Here is an 18,973-nt window from a genome sequence, read left to right as displayed (position 1 = left end):
CCCAACCCCTCTCCATGGGCCCCCCGTACACACAGACACACACCCTCAAGGTATCTCTGGTTTACTGGGTTGGGGACAGGGCCCCTGCGGGTCTCTCGGGACTGGTGGGGGCTGTGGCAGCACCCCAGGAGTCCTCAGTACTGGCAGATGAAGGGGCGCCGCAGGAAGCAGGGCTTGCTTCTCCAGAGCCCGTCTGGGGACAGGGGCCAGTGTCAGGGCCATGGGGTGGCTCCCTGTGCCCCCAGTGCCCTCTGCCCCCTCCCAGTGGCCCCCAATAGCCCTCTGCCTCCTCCCAGTGCTCCTTACCATTGCTCCCAGGGGCCTCTGCCTCCCCCGGTGCCCTTCCCATGCTCCCAGTAGCCCTGTGCCCCCTCCCTGTGCCTCTTCCCATTGCCCCCAGTGGTTTGTGCCACTCCCAGTAGCCCTGTGCCCCTTCCCACTGCCCCCTCCCAGTGTCTCCAGTAGCCCTGTGCCCACTCCCCCCCAGTGCTCCCAGAGCCCGGGTGCCCCAATGTGGTAGGTGGGGGTGCAGGTGTTCTTACCCTGGGGGCTGAGGGTGGTACAGGTGGTCAAGATGTGGTGGGGATGGTTGGGCGCCCAGTTGGCATAGTTCCAGGGGCTGGCGTCCTCCCACTGTGACCCCCACTGCCCTTCCTGCCACAGCAGCACCACAGCCCCCACACCCAGCCTCAGCACCCCATAACCAGCCCTAGCACCTCATAACCAGCCCCTCGCCCCTCAAAACCATCCTCAGGACCCCATACCAAGCACCCAGCCCCAGCACCCACACCCAGCCCCAGCACCCCATAACCAGCCCCAGAACCCCATAGCCATCCCCTCGCCCCCCAAAACCAGCCCCAGGACCCCATAACCAGCCCCTCACCCCTCATAACCAGCACCCAGCCCCAGCATCCAGCCCCAGAACCCCATAACCAGCCCTTGCACCCCATATTCAGCACCTCAAACTCATCCTCTTGCCCCCCAAAACCAGCCCCAGGCCCCCATAGCCAGCACCCAGCAGCCCGCACCCAGCCCCATTCCCAGCCCCCAGCCCCGCTCCCAGCACCCCGGGGTGGTGTCCGGGCCCCCCTCACCCTGCGGCTGGTGAAGGCCCCGATCCAGACCGGGGAGTAGGTGTAGGTGCGTGCCAGTTTCTTCAGCTCCGTGTTGCGGGCAGCGCTGTGCACCGAGGCCAGTTGCCCCCGAAGCACGTTCTGGCAGTGCCACTGCGGGACAGGGCACGGCTGGGCACCCACGGGCACCCACCGGCACCCACCAGCACCCTCTGGCACCCACCAGCACCCACGTCCCCCTCACCTGGGCATTGGAGTAGGAGCGGTACTTGTTCACCACCTTGTAGATAAATTTGCGTCCCTCCTTGGCCGCGTCCGCAGGGACCTCCTGGGAGTGGTGGGGGGCCGACCCTGGGGACAGGGTGAGGGCTGGCACTGGGGGACCCAGGGCGGCGGGGGGTGTCCCCGCGGTGTCTCCACGGGGTGGGCAGGGTGGGGGACACTCACCTGGGTGGCTGGCAGAGACCAAGCCCAGCAGGGCCAGGATGAGGAGCAGGCAGGGCTGCATGGCGGGGCTCGGGACACCGAGAGGATGGGGACACCGAGAGGATGGGGACACCAAGGGGTTGGGGACAATGAGGGGCTGGAGACACCGAGAGGATAGGGACAATGAGGGGATGGGGACACCGGCACCCTCTGGCACCCTCGGGAGATGCCATGTCCCCAGTCACCCTCTGCCACCCTGGGGCCACACCTAGGTGCCTTGTGCCCCTTTGCCACCCCAAAAATTACCCCACCCTCCCCATGTCCCCTGTGCCACCCCCACAGTCCCCCTATCCCTCTGCCACCCCGCTGCCCCCACATGTCCCTCACCCCCACCCTGCACCCCATATTCACCACCCCAAACTCATCCCCTTGACCCCAAAACCCGCCCCAGGCCCCCATACCCAGCACCCGGCTGCAGCACCCCTTTGCCAGCCCAAACACCAGCCCCTGCACCCTCCCCATGTCCCCTGTGCCACCCCCACAGTCCCTGTGTCCTTCTGTCACCCCTCTGTCCCCCCATGTCCCTCAGCCCCACTGTGCCCCTCTGCCCCCCCCCATGTCCCCACTGTCCCTCCACCATCCACGGGGCCACCCCGTCCCCCCAACATACCCTGGCACCCCAGAGCCACCCGCGCCAGCCCCAGAGACACCCCCCCGGACCCCAGCCCCATGCCCGGGGGGCTAAGCCCCACCCTGCGGTCCCTGTCCCACTCCTCACCTGGGGGCTGGGGGGCCTCTACCCACCGCCCCCTTTATAGCAGTGACGGGGACACATGTCCCCACCGCAGCCTTGCACCACCCCTGCCTGGCCCCCACCCACCAACTGCTGGGGACACCGCGGGGGGGGTGCGCCCTGGGGGGGCCCTGCCTGCGCCCTACGCAGCGATGGGGACAGGGGGCTGCGGCGTGGGGGCTGCTGGGCGGTGCGTGGGGCCCAGGGGTGGGTCTGTGGGGGTGTGGGTGTGGGGTGCAGCGTGTCCCGGGGGTGGGGGTGCGGGGGGGTTGGGGTGCTGATACCATCTCCCGCCGGGCAGCGCTTGCCCAAGGGCCGTTTCCTCCCCAACGGCCGCGGCCCCCAGGGTCCAGCCCGGCCGTTGGCCCACAGCCCCCCCCCCGGCCTGACCCCCCCCCGGGGCCAGCAGCCCCAACCTCCCCGGCCCCGCGGGGCTCATGGCTCAGCACCCCACAACCCCTCCCCCGGCTCCCCTGCACCCCTCTCCTGTGCACCCCACACGCCCCATCCCCATGCCCTGTGCACCCTACGTCCCCCACATCCCTGGGCCCTCTGCACCCCAAAATCCTGCAGCCCCCATCCCTGGACAGCCCTGCACCCCAAAACCCCGCAGCCCCCATGCCTGTGCCCCCTGCACGCCAGGTCTATGCACACCCCACCCCAGCAGCCCCCTCCCAGGGTTACCCTGTGTACCCCAGACACCAGGGGCTCCCACCCCCATGCCCCCTGCAGCCCCCATCCTGTGCCCCCCCAGACCCCTGTAGCCCCCATCCCTGTTTCCCCTGCACCCCTCTCCCGTGCACAGCCCCCCCCCATCCCCTATCCCCAGGCACCCCAAACCCCTGCGCCCCCCTCCCGGTGTCCCTTGCACCACCTCCCTCGTGCACCGGTCAGGTGGGTGCAGGCAGGGTCCCCCCGGGTGTCCCCCCCACCCTGTGCCCAGTGGTTGGCGGTGGGGAGGTGTCGCGGTGGGATGGGGGCTGGGATGGCGCAAGGCTGCGGTTGGGGACACGTGGCCCTGTCACCACTATAAGGGGGGCAGAGGACAGAGCTCCCCCCAGCTTGCAGCGAGCAGAGCCCCCACGTCCCACGTGAGGAGCAGGGATGGGGCGGGGGGGTGTCGCTGGGACTGGCATGGGTGGCTCTAGGGTGCCAGGGGGACATGGAGAGTGTGGGGTGGCACAGGGTGCCTGGGGATGGCAGTGGGGAACCAGGGACATGGGGGGGCACGAAAGGGAGGGGGCACTGGGGGTGTCAGAGGGGACAGGGCATGGGGTGGCACCATGGGTGGCAGGGGGACACTGGGGATACGGGGGGTGGCACAGGGGATGTGGGGAGGGTGGGGTGATGCTGGGGATGGCAGAGGGACACTGGGGACATGGGGGTGGCAGGAGGTCACCGGGACCATGGGGGTGGCCCCAGGGTGGCAGAGGGTGGCTGGGGACATGGTCCCTCATTGTCCCCAGCCCATCGTTGTCCCCAGCCCGCCGGTGTCCCCAGCCCCGCCATGCAGCCCTGCCTGCTCCTCGTCCTGGCTCTGCTGGGCTCAGTCTCCGCCAGATGCCCCGGTGAGTGTCCCCCACCCTGCCCACCCTGTGGGGACACCGCAGGGACACCCCCTGCCACCTCGTGCTCCGTGTGCCCGCGGTGACACCCGCCGGTGTCCCCAGCCCCTGCCAGGCCCAAGGCGGAGGCGTCGGCGCTGGAGGTGCAGGAGGAAGAGGAGGAGGAGGCTGTGCGGTGCCCGCTGGCGAGTGAGACGCAGGAGTTCAGCGTCCCCAGCCCGTTGGGTGCCACCACCTTCCGCTATGTCATCGTCAAAGGCTACCACAACTTCCAGAGCGCCCAGGTGGGCAGGGGGTGGCCAGGAGGGTCAGGGGACACGGGGGACACCACCTGCCACCTGGGCATCCCCGTGACCGGTGTCTGTCCCCTCGGCAGAGTGTCTGTGCCCGGTGCTACCGCGGGCAGCTGGCGTCCGTCCACAGCCTCCGAACCAACTCCTGCCTGCGGCGCCAGGCCCGGCGCTGCACCAACAGCGGGCAGGTCTGGATCGGGGCCTTCACCCAGCCCGTGGTAAGAGACCCCCTCTGCCACCAGCCATGTCCCAGTGTCCCCATGCCCATCCTGGGTGTCCCAGCCCTGTCCCAGCACTGTCCCCAATGCCCATACTGGGTGTCCCAGCCCTTTCCTCTGTCCCCACTGTCTACCCTGACTGTCCCAGCCCTGTCCCAGTGCCCTAGCGCCCATCCTGGGTGTCCCAGCCCTGTCCCAGTGATCACTTCTGGGTGTCCCAGCCCCTGTCCCCAGTGCCCATCCTGGGTGTCCCAGCGCTGTCCCTGTGTCCCCAGTGCTCACCTTGGGTGTCCCAGCCCCATCCCAGTGCCCATCCCCAGGTGTCACAGACTGTCCCCCACCTCGCCAACCCCCAGGCCCGCCACGCCGGGTGCCGGGGGGTGTCCCCATGCCCTTGTCTCCCGCCGCAGGGCTCCCTGGTGTCGTGCCGGTGGATGGACCGGAGCCGCTGGGACTATGCCAACTGGCAGTGGGGCTACCCCCTGCGCTCCCACTGCTACTGCACCACCCTCTGCACCAACAGTCAGTGGGGGGGGCACAGGGGGAGGGGGGGGGCGCCCAGAGCCTTGGGGGGAACCCAGGGCCTGGAGGGGGGTTGTGCAGGGAGGGTGGGAGGGTGAGTGGGGAGGATTCTGGGGGAGCGCCGCAAGATGGGGAGGTGGCAGCCGGGGGGCTGGTCCCAGGGTTGCTGGGGGGGGGGGGGGCTGGCAGCAGCGGGAATTTGGGTCGGGTCTCTGGGGGGCTGGGGGCTGGTCCCTGGGGGGCTGGGTGCTGTTGGGAGCCAGGGCTGACCCCCCCCTCCCTTCCCCCCCCACAGACGGGCGGTGGAGAAGCCTGAACTGCCTGGCGAGGCTGCCCTTCATCTGCGAGTACTGAGGGGCTCAGCCCCCCCGCGGTGCCCCCCAGCCCTGCGGCCCCCCCAGGCACCCCCCTGCTGCCGTGTCCCTCGCCGCCGAGGGGCTGCACCCCCACCCTGGATCTCAATAAAGTTTCAGCTTTCAGCACCCATCTCTGTGTCTGGGCGCTGGGCGGGTGGGTGGGGGGTCCTGGGGGGCCCCTGTGTGGGTGCTGGGGCTGTAACGGGTGATGGGAGGCACCCAGGGGTGCACGGGGGGGGGTGTTGGACGCCCCTTGTATCCTGCACGGCCTCTGCGTGGGCACTGGGGGGGCACAGGGTTCCCTCCCCTGACACTGGTCCCCCTGGACCCCCCCAAATCGGTGGCATTGCCCTGACCTCCCCCGCCTCCACACCCGTGCCCCCAACCCTTCCCGTCAGACCCCTCCAACCACCCCCGACCCCCCCCTCCAGGCTGGAGACGGGCAAGTGCTGCGAGCCAAAGGTTTATTGGGGTGGGGGGCGCGGCCCCCCAGCGTGGTGTCGGCTGGGAGCAGGGAGGTGTCAGGGGGGTCACAGACGGGGGGCGTCCGGCAATCCACTTGCTCCCAGCTCCCATCTGGGGGGGTTGGGGTGTCACCCCTGGCACCCAACAGTACCCACTGCCCCAGGAAGCAGCACCCAGCCCTAGGGGGCCCCCAGCCCCCACGGCCGGAGATGTGGGAGCTGAGGGGACCTGAGGGACATGGGGTGGGACCTCCCGACTGAGGAGAGTGCTGGGTGCCTGGGTCGGGGGGGGGGGGGGCACTGGGGTCACTGGGACAAGGCTGGGGCACCTCGGGGCTGGCAGGGGGGGGCAGGGGGGCAGGCGGGGGGGGGGGCTGCCCCACAGTGCCCGGGGCTACAGCCCGAGGGAGGAGGTGCCCGAGTCGGTGGAATGTTTGTCTCGGCTGCAGCCCCCCAGCGCCGCGGGGGGACACGCCGTGGGGCTGGCGGGGGGCGCAGGCACCCCGACCTCTGGCACCTGTGGGGCAGCGGGTGGGCACCGGGTGAGTCCCTGCCCCACGGCCAGGACACCGGGGGGGGCAGGGGTCCTGCATGTGTGTCCCCCGCACCGCCCAGCCCCTGGGAACCCAGCCCCTGAGCACCCCCAGCCCCACGGCACCCCCAGCCCCACGGCATCCCTGGCCCCATGGCACCCCCAGGCCCCCTGACCGACCTCCTCGAACTTGCGGGCCTTGTAGTGCTCGGCTCCCTTCAGGAAGTTAAGCAGGATGATGTCGCACAGCACCGTGCCCTGGGGGCGGCAGCATTGGGGTGGGGGGGCCCCGCACTATGGGGCACCCCCTGACACCCCACAGCCCCCCATGGAGCCAGGCTGTTGTCACTCTGGGGCTTGGCTGTGTCCTTGTGCCCCACGGCTCTAGGGTTTTTCCTCCATCCTCCTTCCAATCACGACAGGGTATCACTCCCCCCCCCCCCCCCGCCCCACACTTGTGGGGTGCACAGGGCCTCTCCCAAGCCCCGCCCCCCCCAGGAAACGCCACCACACAGGGGCTGAGAACGGCCACAACTCACCACACCGATGGAGGTGAAAGCTGCCACCGTGTTGATGAGGGTGGGGACAATGCCGAACTTCCCAGCCTGGGGGTGCAGAGACCCCCGTTGGCGGGGGGATCCCCACCCCCTCGTCCTCCCCCCCCGGACCCCCCGAGCCCCCCCACCTACGTTTCCGTACACCAGGACGTCGAAGCGGATGCCGAAGGCCTTGGTGAGGGTGCGGCGCTCGGTGCCGTCCTGCCAGCGGTAGTACCGGGCGTGCCTGCGCGGGGAGCGGGGGCCGTGCGGGGCTGCGCACACGCGTGTGACACGGGTGTGCCACGCATGTCCCCGGGCGGCGGCGGGGCCGTACCTGAAGTTGTAGCCGGGGGCGGGCGCAGGGGCGCGGGCGCGGCCGTCCAGGCGGGTGAAGGAGTAGCGGGGCAGGCAGCGCTCCCAGGCGCGGTCCAGGTCACACACCCACCCGATCTTGATGCCCAGCACCCCCCCCTGTCCCCCCCCCGCGTCAGCCACCATCGCCCGCGGCCCCACGCACCCACACCCCCTTGTCCCCACGTCCCACATCACCGCACCCCCGCGCCCCATTCCCCGTGTCCCCGCATCCCATGGCTCATGTCCCCGTGTCCCCCTGTCTCACATCCTTCTGTCCCCACAGCCCCGTGGCCCATGTCCCTGTGGCCCCACATCCCCGTGTCCCCCATCCCCTGTCCCACGTCCCCACATCCCACACCTCCGTGTCCCCCACCCCCTGTCCCATGTCCCCGTGTCCCCTGTCCCACGCCCCCGTGCCCCCCACACCCACCCCTCCACCGTGTCCTCGTGTTCCCCACCCCCCCGCCACGTCCCCGTGTCTCTCACCCCGTCTTGTGTCCCTATGTCCCCACATCCCCGTGTCCCCCATCCCCTCTCCCACATCCCCGTGTCCCCACATCCCCGTGTCCCCACATCCCCGTGTCCCCCATCCCCTGTCCCACATCCCCGTGTCCCCGCCCCGGTCCCGCGCTCCCCGCCGCGTCGCCGTGTCCCCGCTCACGGTGGCGGCCAGCGTGGGGAAGTCCTGCCCGGCCATTCGCACCACGTCCCCCAGCCGCAGGATGGGGCACAGCGGGTGCAGCTCGGGGTGGAACCGGCACCGCCCCAGCTCCCCCCCGCTGCCGGGGGGTGGCAGGTTGGCCCTGGGGACACACACACACACACACGGTGTGGGGGGGTCTTGGCCACCAGCCAGCCGCTGGCCCCGTGTCCCCATGTCCCCGGCGCCACTCACTTCTCGAAGCCAAAGAGCGGGAAGCGGATGCTGTTCTTGATGAAGAGGGTGAAGTTCTCGGCCTCCAGCATGACGGGTCTGGAGGGGGGGGGGGCGTGGAGAGAAGGGGGTGTCCTTGGGGACACAGGGTGGGGTGACACTCGCCCCCGCCCCCTCCCCGTTACCCCGGTCACACTCACACGTCCACGGTGTCCACCTCGGGCGGGCACCAGCCCCGGATCTCGCAGGTGCGCAGGGTCCCGTTGTAGGGGACGCAGCGCCCCGTCAGCACCCCTGCCGGACCCCCCATCAGCGCGGGGGGGGGGCCTCAGCACCCCCCCTGGCCCCCCCTAGCCCCGGGGCGGGGGGTCCCCCCTCACCGCTGCCCGTGGCGGGGCCCTTCCCCCAGCAGTCGCTGTCGGCCGTGCAGCGGTACTCGGCTTCGCTCTGCGGGGGGGGGCGGTGAGCCGGGGCGGGGGCCACGGAGGGGGGGGGTGTCAGCCCGGGGTGCACCCCCCAGCCCCCCCCCCCCGCACCTCGGGGCAGACGCCCTGCGCCTGGTTCTCCGTCAGGATCTGCTTGGTGACCACCACGAACACCGAGGTGCCCTGGGGAGGGGATGTCACCATCACCCTGACACCTCCCGCTCCATCCGGGAGGGGAAACTGAGGCGGGGGGGTGTCCCGGCCCCCCCTCACCTGGTGGGGGGTGACGTAGTCGGCCGTATCCAGCACCCGGCCGGCGTAGTGCCCGATGCCCTTGACCTTGGTCACCACCGAGGACTCGATGACGGTGTCCCGTACCTGGTAGGCTTTCTCATGCAGGAACACCCAGCTGAGACGACACCCGCGGCGGGTGGGGACAGTCACCCCTCTGCCACCCCCATGGGACCTGCCTCCACGCCCCCCCGCACCCCTGGAGCTGCCGGAGCCCTGGGGCACCCGGGGCTGCCCGCGCGAGTTGCTGTCGGTCCTCCGACAGGCGCTTGTCACCTGCCCGCGCCCTGCCGGTGGTCTCTGTCACCCCCCGGGGAGCACCCGGGCGCAGAGATCCCCCCCCCTCTGTCACCCGCGGTGGCCATGCTGCTGCTCCCGTCCCTCTTTGTCACCCACAGACGCTTGTCACCCGCTCCCCTGGCTGTCCCGGTCGTGTCACCCGTGCCAGCACACCTGACGTTCCCGGCGCTGACACACTTGTCACCCCCTCTCCTGTCTCTCCTCCACCCCCATTACCCGCACTGTCACTCGCAGCTCCTGGTCCGGCCGCCCCCCCCCGCCCTGTCCCCCCGTCCAGGTTGTCCCCTCTCTGTCACACCCCCCCCCCCTCCTTGTCACCCCATGGGTGTCCCTCGCGGCAGCCCCCCCCCCGTCACCCCGCTGGCACCCGCTCGTCACCAAGCGATGCCCTGGGCGAGGAGGGGTGACGGTGGGCGGGGGGTTTCCTGGGGGGGGTGTCTCACCCGACGAAGTAAGCGAGGATGAGGAGCTGCACGCCGCGGTTGACGGCCCCCACCACCCAGCTCTTCACCACCACCGACTTGGTGGTCTCGTAGGAGAAGAAGTCGGTCACCCAGCGGGTGCCGGGGCGCGGGGGGGGCATGGGCAGGGCGGGCAGGGGGACAGGCAGCGAGGGGTGGTGCGGGCAGGGCGGGGGTGGGCAGAGGGACAGGCAGGGGGACAGGCGGCGAGGGACGATGTGGGCAGGGCGGGAGCAGGCAGGGGCACAGGCAGGGGTACCGGCAGCGGGGGTGGTGCGGGCAGGGCGGGAGCAGGCAGGGGTACCGGCAGCGGGGGTGGTGCGGGCAGGGCGGCAGGAGGGCGGGGGCAGGGCGGAGGCAGCGCCCGGGGGAGGGAGGGGCCGCACCCCCTTCCTGGGGGGATGGGGGTCCGGGGGGGGCCCTGGGGCGGGGTCCCCCCCCGCCGGGCTTCGGGCTCGGTGCCCGCGGGCGGGGCCCGGGGCAGCGCCGCGTTGGGGCGCTGGGGGGGGGAGCGGTTTTGGGGGGTCCCTTGTGTGTTTGTGTGGGTGCTGATGAGGGGGGTGTGCCCCGGGGGTGCAGCACCCAGGTTTTGGGGGCGCCTCCTTTTTGGGGCGCCCCCATTTTTTGCGTGCCCCCGTTCTGGGGAGGGTGTCTCAGTTTCGGGGTGCTCCCCCCCTCAACCCCCTAACCCGCCGCGGTGACGTCACGGGGATCACCCGGCGCTGCCCAGTAGGGGGTGCCCCTTCGGCCGGAGGCCTCCCGCCTCTCTATGGTACCGCTCTATGGTACCGGGCAAAGCAGCGCGGCGGGGGGGGGCCGGGAGGAGCGGCCGCTCTAGCCCCTCGCCAACCCCCCCCACCCCCCCCCCCGCCACCTCTATGGCGGGGCGGGTGCGGACGCCGCGTCCTCTCTAACCGGAGTCCTCCTGGCGCTCTATGGCCCCGCCCGCGCCCCGCCGTGGCGCCCAGAGCGGCGCCTCCTCTCTATGGCGGAAGTGGGGGCGGCTTCCGGCGGTGGCGGCGGCAGCGGCGGCGGGGGGAGGCTCCGCGCGAGGTTCGTGTTGCGCAGGCGGGAAAAGTGGCGGCGGTGCGGGGGGGGACCGGCCGGGGTGGGCCGCGGCGCCCGGGGGGGGTGTCTGGGGTCCCGGGGAGGGGAAACGACAGTCCCGGGGTGCGGGGAAGGCCTTTGGGCCCCGGGGGGGCTCAGGCCGGGGGAGATTTAGGGGTTGGGAGCAGCGGGGGGGGGGCACTGGGGAGGGGGAGGGCAGAGCTGGGGGCACCGAGGGCGGGGTGGGGGGGACGCACGCCGAAGGCAGGGGGAGGGCACCGGGGAAGACCGTGGGGCCGCGGCCCATCTGGGGAAGGGGAAGAAGCGGGCCCCGGGGGGGGGGTCTGGGTCGCACCCCGCGAGTGGGTCGGTGCCGCCTCCAGAGGCATTGAATCCCGTTGGGGGGGGGGCGTGTGTGGTGGGGAAGAGGAGAGCGGGGCTGGGGCGGGAGCAGGTTTGGAGGGGTGGAGGTTTGGTTTCGGGGGTGTTGGCGGGGCCGCGGTGTCGGAGCCCCCCCCGCGGAAGCCATCTTCCCCCGGGGGGCCGCCGTGCCCAGCCCCGCTCACCCTCCTCTCCCCCCGCAGCTCCGCTGTCCACGTCCGTCCCCTCTGCCCTGGCCGGGGCATGAGCACTGGGGGGGGACCTGAACCACTCGCTGCACTCGGCCTCCTTCCCCTCCCCAGCCCCCGGTGCCGCCGCCTCCCCCAGCCGCCATGGCCGACACGTTGGAGTTCAACGAGATTTACCAGGAGGTGAAGGGATCCATGGTGAGTGGGCTGGGGGGGGGGAGGGACATGGGCCCTGGGGAGCCCCGCTTGGCCTCAGCAGGTAGCACATGGCATCCAGGCTGGCTCTCCCAGCCGGGTGCTGTCCCCACCCCAGCATTGCCTCGTACTGGCAGCGACGGTTTTGCTGATCTGGCCCCGGAGCGGGGAGTGGAGGCGCCGTGTTTCCGGGGCTGAAGCGTTGGGGAGCATCAACGGGGGCTTTTAGTGCCAGCCCGTTGCAGAGCGAGCGAGGCTGCGGTTGGGAACGCTTCCAGGAGCGGGGAGAAGGGATGCCAGTCTGCTGCGTCTGCCTGAGCTGCGGCCAGAGGCTGCATGTCGGCTGTTGGCCTGTTGCAGCATGGGGGAGTGGGCGGGGGGTGGCACGTGGTGTTTCTGGGTTACCTTTAATTCTCTGACTTCTGGGATGTTGTCCTCAAAAGCCTGGCAGAGCTGCAGCAGTGCAGTGGCACCGAGGGTGGCTGTCTTGTGGCTGCTTGAATCCCGAACTGGGGTGGTGAGGACTCAAGCTGGTGGGCGGTTGGGGAAGTCGCCTTGTTTTGTTTCGCTTGGAGGGGTTGTGCAGCCGCCTGTTGCGCCTGAAGGGCGGCAGTTGCCTGTTCTGGAGCCTGTTGGTGTCATTGGGCTGTTACGCTGCCTCACACCTGCCTCCCCCGGCAGAACGATGGGCGGCTGCGGCTGAGCCGCCAAGGCGTCATCTTCAAGAACAGCAAGACGGGGAAGGTGGACAACATCCAGGCCTCGGAGCTGGCCGAGGGTGTGTGGCGGCGCGTGGCGCTCGGTCACGGCCTCAAGCTGCTCACCAAGAATGGCCACGTCTACAAATACGATGGTTTCCGGGAATCGGTGAGTGCCCCGGCCTTCACTTCCGTGGCCTGTCCTTGTCCCCAGCTGGCGTCTCTTCTCTTGCCAGCCTGTGCTTGTCCCATGTTGAGCTGCGCTCCCTCTGTGTCTGACAGCACTGAATCCCCATAAACAGCTCAGACCCCCCTTTTTTTGCTGCTTTCCTTATGTGGGGTGGGGCTGTGTCCCTGTTCCGAGCTCTGGGCAGCGTCCACCTCTGCCTGGTGGTTTCTAACGGACGTTCCCTCCTTTTCACTCTGGCCCAGGAATTTGATAAGCTCTCAGATTTCTTCAAGGCGCACTATCGCCTGGAGCTGGCGGAGAAGGACCTGTGTGTGAAGGGTTGGAACTGGGGGACGGTGAGGTTTGGAGGTGAGTCGTGGTGCTGCCGTTACTGGGGATGGGAACCTGCGGGGCAGCGGGGCCGAGCTGGTGGCCGGGACAGTTTCCCGGCAGCACCTGGACAGTGCCCCGGGCAGTGACCCTCTTGCTGGCAGCATCCTCCGGGTCCCCCCTCGCCGTGCGGCAGCTCTGAGCCTGCAGTGACGGGCTGCGCCTCCGCTGCCACCGCTGCAGGGCAGCTGCTCTCCTTTGACATCGGGGAGCAGCCGGTGTTCGAGATCCCCCTCAGCAACGTCTCCCAGTGCACGACGGGCAAAAACGAGGTGACGCTGGAGTTCCACCAGAATGATGATGCCGAGGTCTCGCTCATGGAGGTTCGATTCTACGTGCCTCCGACACAGGAGGATGGTGTGGACCCCGTGGAGGTGAGCAGGGGGCCGTGGGTGCAGCGGGTCGGGCAGGGGGGTGCATGGGTACCCTGTAACCCCCTTTCCTTGCAGGCCTTCGCTCAGAACGTCCTCTCCAAGGCAGACGTCATCCAGGCTACTGGAGACGCCATCTGCATCTTCCGAGAGCTGCAGTGTCTGACGCCTCGCGGGCGCTACGACATCCGTATCTACCCCACCTTCCTGCATCTCCACGGCAAGACCTTCGACTACAAGATCCCCTACACGACCGTGCTGCGCCTCTTCCTGCTCCCGCACAAGGACCAGCGGCAGATGTTCTTTGTGGTGCGGAGGGGACGAGGGGCCCTCCCTCCCCCAGGGCCATGGGCTCAGGGGATTTCAGCTCCTCGCTTTCTCCTTTTCCAGATCAGCCTGGACCCCCCAATAAAGCAAGGCCAGACCCGCTACCACTTCCTTATCTTGCTTTTCTCCAAGGATGAGGACATTTCCCTCACCCTCAACATGAATGAGTGAGTTTGAGGCCACGTCCCTGAGGCCCTCCCTGGATCTCAGGGGCTGTGGGGAGCTGGGAGGGAGGTACTGAACCTCCTGGGTGCCCGTTCACCTCTGCCCTCTCCTTCGGCTGTGCAGGGAGGAGGTGGAGAAGCGCTTCGAGGGGCGGCTCACAAAGAACATGTCGGGCTCCCTCTATGAGATGGTCAGCCGGGTCATGAAGGCGCTGGTGAACCGCAAGATCACGGTGCCTGGCAACTTCCAGGGGTGAGGCATCCTGCGATCCCCCACTGGGGAGAGCGGCAAAGCCCTGTCCTGCCTGGGCAGGAGGGGCCGTTGGTGTGGTGGTCTGAGCCCGGCTCTCTGAGGTCCCTGCCTGGCAGCAGGACCGGCCCCTCCCCTTCCCTCTTGTTCTTGTGGTGGGGGAGAAGGGGCTTCGTGCCGGGGAGTGGCTGCCGGGCTGCTCTGTCCTGCGGAGGATTGTTTGCTCCCCACGGGGCTCAGACGGCTGTGTTTCCCTCCAGCCACTCTGGTGCCCAGTGCATCACCTGCTCCTACAAGGCCAGCTCGGGGCTGCTCTACCCGCTGGAGCGTGGCTTCATCTACGTGCACAAGCCGCCTGTGCACATCCGCTTCGACGAGATCTCCTTCGTCAACTTCGCCCGCGGCACCACCACCACCCGCTCCTTCGACTTCGAGATCGAGACTAAGCAGGGCACGCAGTACACCTTCAGCAGCATCGAGAGGTGGGTGCGGGGTGTGCAGCAGCCCCCTCAGCCCCCTGCCGCCCCCCCTGCCCCTGACTGCCCCGCCTGTCCTGCAGGGAGGAGTACGGGAAGCTCTTCGACTTTGTCAACGCCAAGAAGCTGAACATCAAGAACCGAGGCCTCAAGGAGGTACCTGCGGAGTGAGGCTGGAACTGCCTCCCCACCAGCGGGCTGGGGAGAGGGCTGTGGGTGGTTTTCTCTCCAGAATTTTGCCGCTTTTCCCCTTTTTTTTTCTTTTCACCTCTCTTTTCTCTCCTTGCCCTTGTAGAGGAAAAAGGTCCGTGCGATATCCCTTCCTCTTTCTCCTCTTCCTCCTCCTGGTGCAGGTTTCCTCTGCATGGCTGTGGTGGTCCCTGACTAAACCCAGTAACCCTGGCATGATTTGCAAGAGGGGCCTCCCCTAACTCATAACTTTTTTGCCGCCCTCTCCAGATCTCTGACAGGGTGGAGGAGGGACATGGCAGGAGTCCTGTCCTCCCCACCCGTGCATGCAACGGGGGCCGTGCCCGCCCAGGAGCATGCCAGGAGTTGCAGTTTCCAGAGCTGGGGGGGGGGTGTCAGCGGGGGGGGGGCACAGGGAGCAGCTCTCATGCCGCCTGTTCCACAGGGCATGAAGCAGAGCTATGACGAATATGCTGACTCCGATGAGGACCAACATGACGCCTACTTGGAGAGGATGAAGGAGGAGGGCAAGATCCGGGAGGAGAACGCCAACGACAGCAGTGATGGCTCTGGGGAGGAGACGGGTGAGGGCAGAGGCTGGGGGGGCCTGGGGAACTGCTGGGGGGGCTGTCCTGGGTGCTTGGTTCTTCCCCCCCTCTCGGGTAAGTCTCGTCTGTCCTCACCTCACTCTGAGCTGACCCCTGCACTCTCTCCTTCCAGACGAGTCCTTTAACCCTGGAGAGGAGGATGATGACGTGGCTGAAGAGTGAGTAGGGGCTGGGCAGGGGTCTGATGGGTGGGAGGCTTTTGGAAGCACCTGTTTGGGGATGTCACATGGGGCTGTGTGAACACCTCCGGGCACAGCTGGTATCACTTTGTCAATCCTTGTGCTTAAAAAATGCGTGTGTGGTTCTGGGCTCATGCGGTTCTGAGGAAGTCAGTCGGGTGGTCAGGCGGCTCCTGGACGAGCCTCAGCTGTCCGGGCTGGCAAGGGAGAAGAGCGGGAGGATGGGACGCGGCTCCCTAAAATCCTGAGGAAGGGGGTGAGGATGGCTGCCCCCACCCCAGTGTGAAGGGCCAAGGGGAGGAGGAGGGTCCTGGTGGCGCTGGGCTGTGGGGCCTTGTGGGTGCCTAAAACTTACAGGAAGTCAGAAAATGATGAGCTGTGTTCGTGGAAGGAGAATCCCCTGAGAGCTGTTAAGCGCAAACACAGCCGCTCCAGCTCAGGAAGGCTCCAAATTATTATGGGTTGGGAGAGTTCCGGAGTGCGTCTTGCTGCCCACTTGTGGCTGCTACGTCTCCCCCACCTTGTGCTTCACCTTTTCGGGGTGGGGGTCTTGAGCTGTCGCTGTAGCCGAGTACCTCCATGCAGGTTTGACAGCAACGCCTCAGCCAGCTCCTCCAGCGGTGACGGCGACAGCGACCGCGACGAGAAGAAGCCAGCCAAGAAAGCCAAGATTGTCAAAGACCGCAAGCCCCGCAAGAAGCAGCTGGAGGTGAGGGGCAGCGGAGAGGTCGCGCTCCCTCGGGGGAGCAGCGTCAGGGGGATGCAGGTCTCAGCCCCTCGACTGCATCACCTCGTCCCTCTGCCGCAGCCGCCTTGCTGGGCACTGTCCTGCCTGGGTCAGTTGTCCAGGCCTGGCTTTGCCACACGTGGGTGTCAGTGGAGTCCCTGCCAAACAGCTGCGCCGTTGGGCTGCTGGGGGACTCATCTCCAATAACCCTCCCTCGCAGCTTTGGTGGGTGTTTATGGATGGTGCTGCTGGGATGGGGGAGTCGAGCGGAGACCCGGCCCCATGTCCTGGGGCAACCCAGGGTGTTGGGTGAGTGGTGCCCTGCCAGCTTTTCACAGGATCAGCTAGGTTGGAAAAGACCCTGAAGATCATCCAGTCCAACCATTAACCTAATGCTGACTGTTCTCAACAGCTCCGTATCCTGAAGTGCTATTTTCACCTGTGTTCTCTCCGCTCTCTGCCTCCTAGAGCAAGAAGGGGAAGGACCCCAACGCGCCCAAGCGGCCGATGTCTGCTTACATGCTCTGGCTGAACGCCAACCGCGAGAAGATCAAGTCGGACCACCCTGGCATCAGCATCACAGACCTGTCCAAGAAGGCTGGGGAGCTCTGGAAGGCCATGTCCAAAGAGAAGAAGGAGGTGGGGGCCAGGGCCTCTGGGTCGCTGTGCTGGTGGGGAGAGCTGAGCCTGAGCCTGGGGGGGCTTCTGCTCGGAGTTGGGACCCGGGTGCTCCTCAGATGGGATGGGGGGAGGTGATGTCCTTGGGCTGGTGAGCTGTGGGTGAGCATGGGCTGGATCTGAGGTGCGAGGGACGTGGGGGACACACACAGAGCCCCACTGACCTCATGCTCTTGCCACAGGAATGGGATCGCAAGGCAGAAGACGCCAGGAGGGACTATGAGAAGGCCATGAAGGAGTACAGCGTGGGCAGCAAGTCGGAGAGCTCCAAGGCGTGAGTGCGCTGGGGGGGGGGAGCGGGTTTCCCCTCTGAAATCGGGATGCTCCCCGCCATGGCGGTGCTGGGCCTTGGCAGGGCTGGGCAATTGTGAGGACTGTCCTTGGCTCTGCGGTGCCAGAGACGGGGCCAAGGGGATTTCAGTGGGGTAACGCTACTCCTTGGCCTCCCGACGCACCCAGGGAGAGATCGAAAAAGAAGAAGAAGAAGCAGGAGAAGCAGATGAAGGGGAAAGCAGAGAAGAAAAGCACCACCTCCAGGTCTCTGTCCTCCACCAAGTCCCCTGCCAAGAACATGAGCGAGAGCTTCAAGAGCAAAGAGTTTGTTTCCAGCGATGAGAGCTCCTCTGGGGAGAGCAAGAAGGAGGTAGGGAGGGCTGGTGGTGGGCAGGGGGTCTCCTGGCCCAGCTCCCCTTGTCTCTAGAGGGTGCCTTCCCCCCCCAATCCTGTCCTTGTAGGGGCTGGGACCCTGCAGTGCCTCCTGTGTGGGATGTGGTCACATCCCTTTGGGTGGGGGTGGCCTGTCTGTGTGCTACAGCCATCCTCAGGCCACTGCTGTCACCCCAGCCCCGCTGTGGGGCACGGGAGAGGCGGGGAGCTGCAGCCCTTACCTCATCCTGTGGCCCTGACCTCATCCCCGCCCACAGGACTCGGAGGAGGAGGGGGTGGCCAGCCCACCCCCCAGCTCGGAGGAATCGGCGTCCGGCTCGGATTAGCCCCATCCCCAGCTGGCCCCAGGCTGGTTCCCGGATCGGCGAGGGGTGTGGGTGTCCCGGCCCCCCGGCAGGGACCCGGGGCTCGGCCTTTGCCCACTCCCCCCGACTTGCCACCCACCACCTCGCCTCCTCCTGCCCCTGCGCCCAGGGTGGGGGGAGCGGGGGAGCGGGGTGGGAGCCCCCTGGCTCCCCCAGCCCTCAGTGCCTGGTGGGGGGAGTGGGACCCTATGGAGGAGGGAGGCCCTGGAGCGGCCTTGGTCCCACCTCAGCCCTGTTTCGCATCAATTTATTTTTTTTAAATACTCGGGTTTGTTTCCGTCTCTTTTCTTTCCTTGTTTGGTGGTTTGTTTTTTTTTTGTTTTGTATTTTGGGTCCGTTCACATGGCAACTCCGATTGAATAAAAAAAACCCACCGAGGGCGTGAGTGTGGGTGCAGAGCCAGGGCGGGAGCGGGGCCGGCTCCCCCCCTTCCTTCCCCCACCTCCCTGGCAGTGCGGCCCTGGGCCCGGCTGCCTTGAACCGGGGCCAGCGCCTGAGCTCACTCCCCAGCGTCCATTAGCGGCCCCCGCCCCCCCTCTAATGGAGCCCCTCGCTCGATCCTGATGTGATTTGGGGGTTTCTCCTCCTCCCGCCCAGCCACCGCTGCAGGGGCCTCATCCGATTAGCGCCGCTTCCCCCCCGGTGATGGCGGCCGCTTCCCGGCCTGCCTGCGGCCCCTCGGGACGGGGCGAGGCCCAGCCTGACCGCTACCCCCCGCTGCCGCTTACCGGCACCACCAGCCCGGCGCGGAGGAGCTGGGGTGTCGCAGGGAGCCGTGTGCCGCGGTGGGGGGTCAGCTGAGGAGGGTCTGGGTGTTGTGAGCTGCTGGTGTGCTGTGGCAGGGTGTTGGGCGGGGGGGTGATGGGGTGTGCTGTAGCGGGGTGGGAGTTGGGGAACAGCTGGGGTGCCGCAGGCCGGCTGTGCGCTGCGGCGGGGTGTCGGGGAGGTCCTGGGGGGCCGCAGGCCGGCTGTGCGCTGCGGCGGGGTGTCGGGGAGGTCCTGGGGTGCCGCAGGCCGGCTGTGCGCTGCGGCGGGGTGTCGGGGAGGTCCTGGGGGGCCGCAGGCCGGCTGTGCGCTGCGGCGGGGTGACCGCTGGGGAGAGCCCGGGGTGTTGTGAGCCGGCTGCACAGTGCAGTGGGGTGTCAGGGAGGTGCCGGGGTGCAGTGGCCGGCGGCGCTGGGCCTGGCGCAGGGGCGGGGGGTGTCGGTGGGGCGGGCACCCCCAGCGCCCCACCAGCGGTGGGAGCCCCTCCCGCGCTCTCTATGGTAAACCCAGGGGGCGAGGGGCGGGGCACGGCGCCTCTCTGGCCCCCTCCTCTCTGTGGTCCGCCCGGCCACGCGGCGCCGGGGCCGCTCTGTCCCGCCGCTCTCGCTGGTTGGCGGAGGGGTGGGGTGGAGAGGGGCGTGGCCAGAGCGGGTA

The 18,973-nt window shown here is 68.3% G+C and overlaps 3 protein-coding genes across 4 annotated transcripts; 1 reads left to right on the top strand and 2 right to left on the bottom strand.

Moving 5' to 3' along the window:
* Nucleotides 1–134: 134 nt before the first annotated feature.
* Nucleotides 135–1,581, bottom strand: LOC141966204 (bone marrow proteoglycan-like). Its single transcript, XM_074918638.1, has 5 exons — nt 1,521–1,581; nt 1,318–1,424; nt 1,095–1,226; nt 543–654; nt 135–193 (listed from the first exon to the last, which is right to left on the bottom strand). Exons 1-5 carry the CDS (start codon nt 1,579–1,581, stop codon nt 135–137), a joined length of 471 nt encoding a protein of 156 aa, XP_074774739.1.
* Nucleotides 1,582–5,971: 4,390 nt separating this feature from the next.
* P2RX3 (purinergic receptor P2X 3) lies at nt 5,972–9,758 on the bottom strand. Of its 2 annotated transcripts, XM_074918226.1 has the most exons (12): nt 9,469–9,758; nt 8,708–8,843; nt 8,546–8,617; nt 8,390–8,456; nt 8,210–8,303; nt 8,031–8,108; nt 7,797–7,938; nt 7,116–7,252; nt 6,932–7,025; nt 6,782–6,847; nt 6,423–6,500; nt 5,972–6,227 (listed from the first exon to the last, which is right to left on the bottom strand). In XM_074918226.1, exons 1-12 carry the CDS (start codon nt 9,606–9,608, stop codon nt 6,105–6,107), a joined length of 1,227 nt encoding a protein of 408 aa, XP_074774327.1. In that variant the 5' UTR covers nt 9,609–9,758; the 3' UTR covers nt 5,972–6,104. The 2 variants fall into 2 exon arrangements, with proteins under 2 accessions (XP_074774327.1, XP_074774329.1); XM_074918228.1 differs by lacking the exon at nt 8,546–8,617.
* A 725-nt stretch (nt 9,759–10,483) lies between these two features.
* Nucleotides 10,484–17,819, top strand: SSRP1 (structure specific recognition protein 1). The gene is made up of 17 exons (XM_074918225.1): nt 10,484–10,539; nt 11,118–11,300; nt 11,979–12,164; nt 12,428–12,533; nt 12,738–12,928; nt 13,004–13,234; nt 13,316–13,419; nt 13,541–13,669; nt 13,927–14,148; nt 14,226–14,298; nt 14,777–14,915; nt 15,052–15,097; nt 15,704–15,827; nt 16,314–16,484; nt 16,706–16,797; nt 16,983–17,166; nt 17,447–17,819. The coding sequence occupies exons 2-17, from the start codon at nt 11,247–11,249 to the stop codon at nt 17,513–17,515; spliced, it is 2,121 nt and encodes a 706-aa protein (XP_074774326.1). The 5' UTR covers nt 10,484–10,539; nt 11,118–11,246; the 3' UTR covers nt 17,516–17,819.
* Nucleotides 17,820–18,973: the final 1,154 nt, after the last annotated feature.

Source organism: Athene noctua, chromosome 14 (assembly GCF_965140245.1).
Source record: "Athene noctua chromosome 14, bAthNoc1.hap1.1, whole genome shotgun sequence".
Lineage (NCBI taxonomy): Eukaryota > Metazoa > Chordata > Aves > Strigiformes > Strigidae > Athene > Athene noctua.
This window is presented reverse-complemented; position numbering and strand designations above follow the sequence as displayed.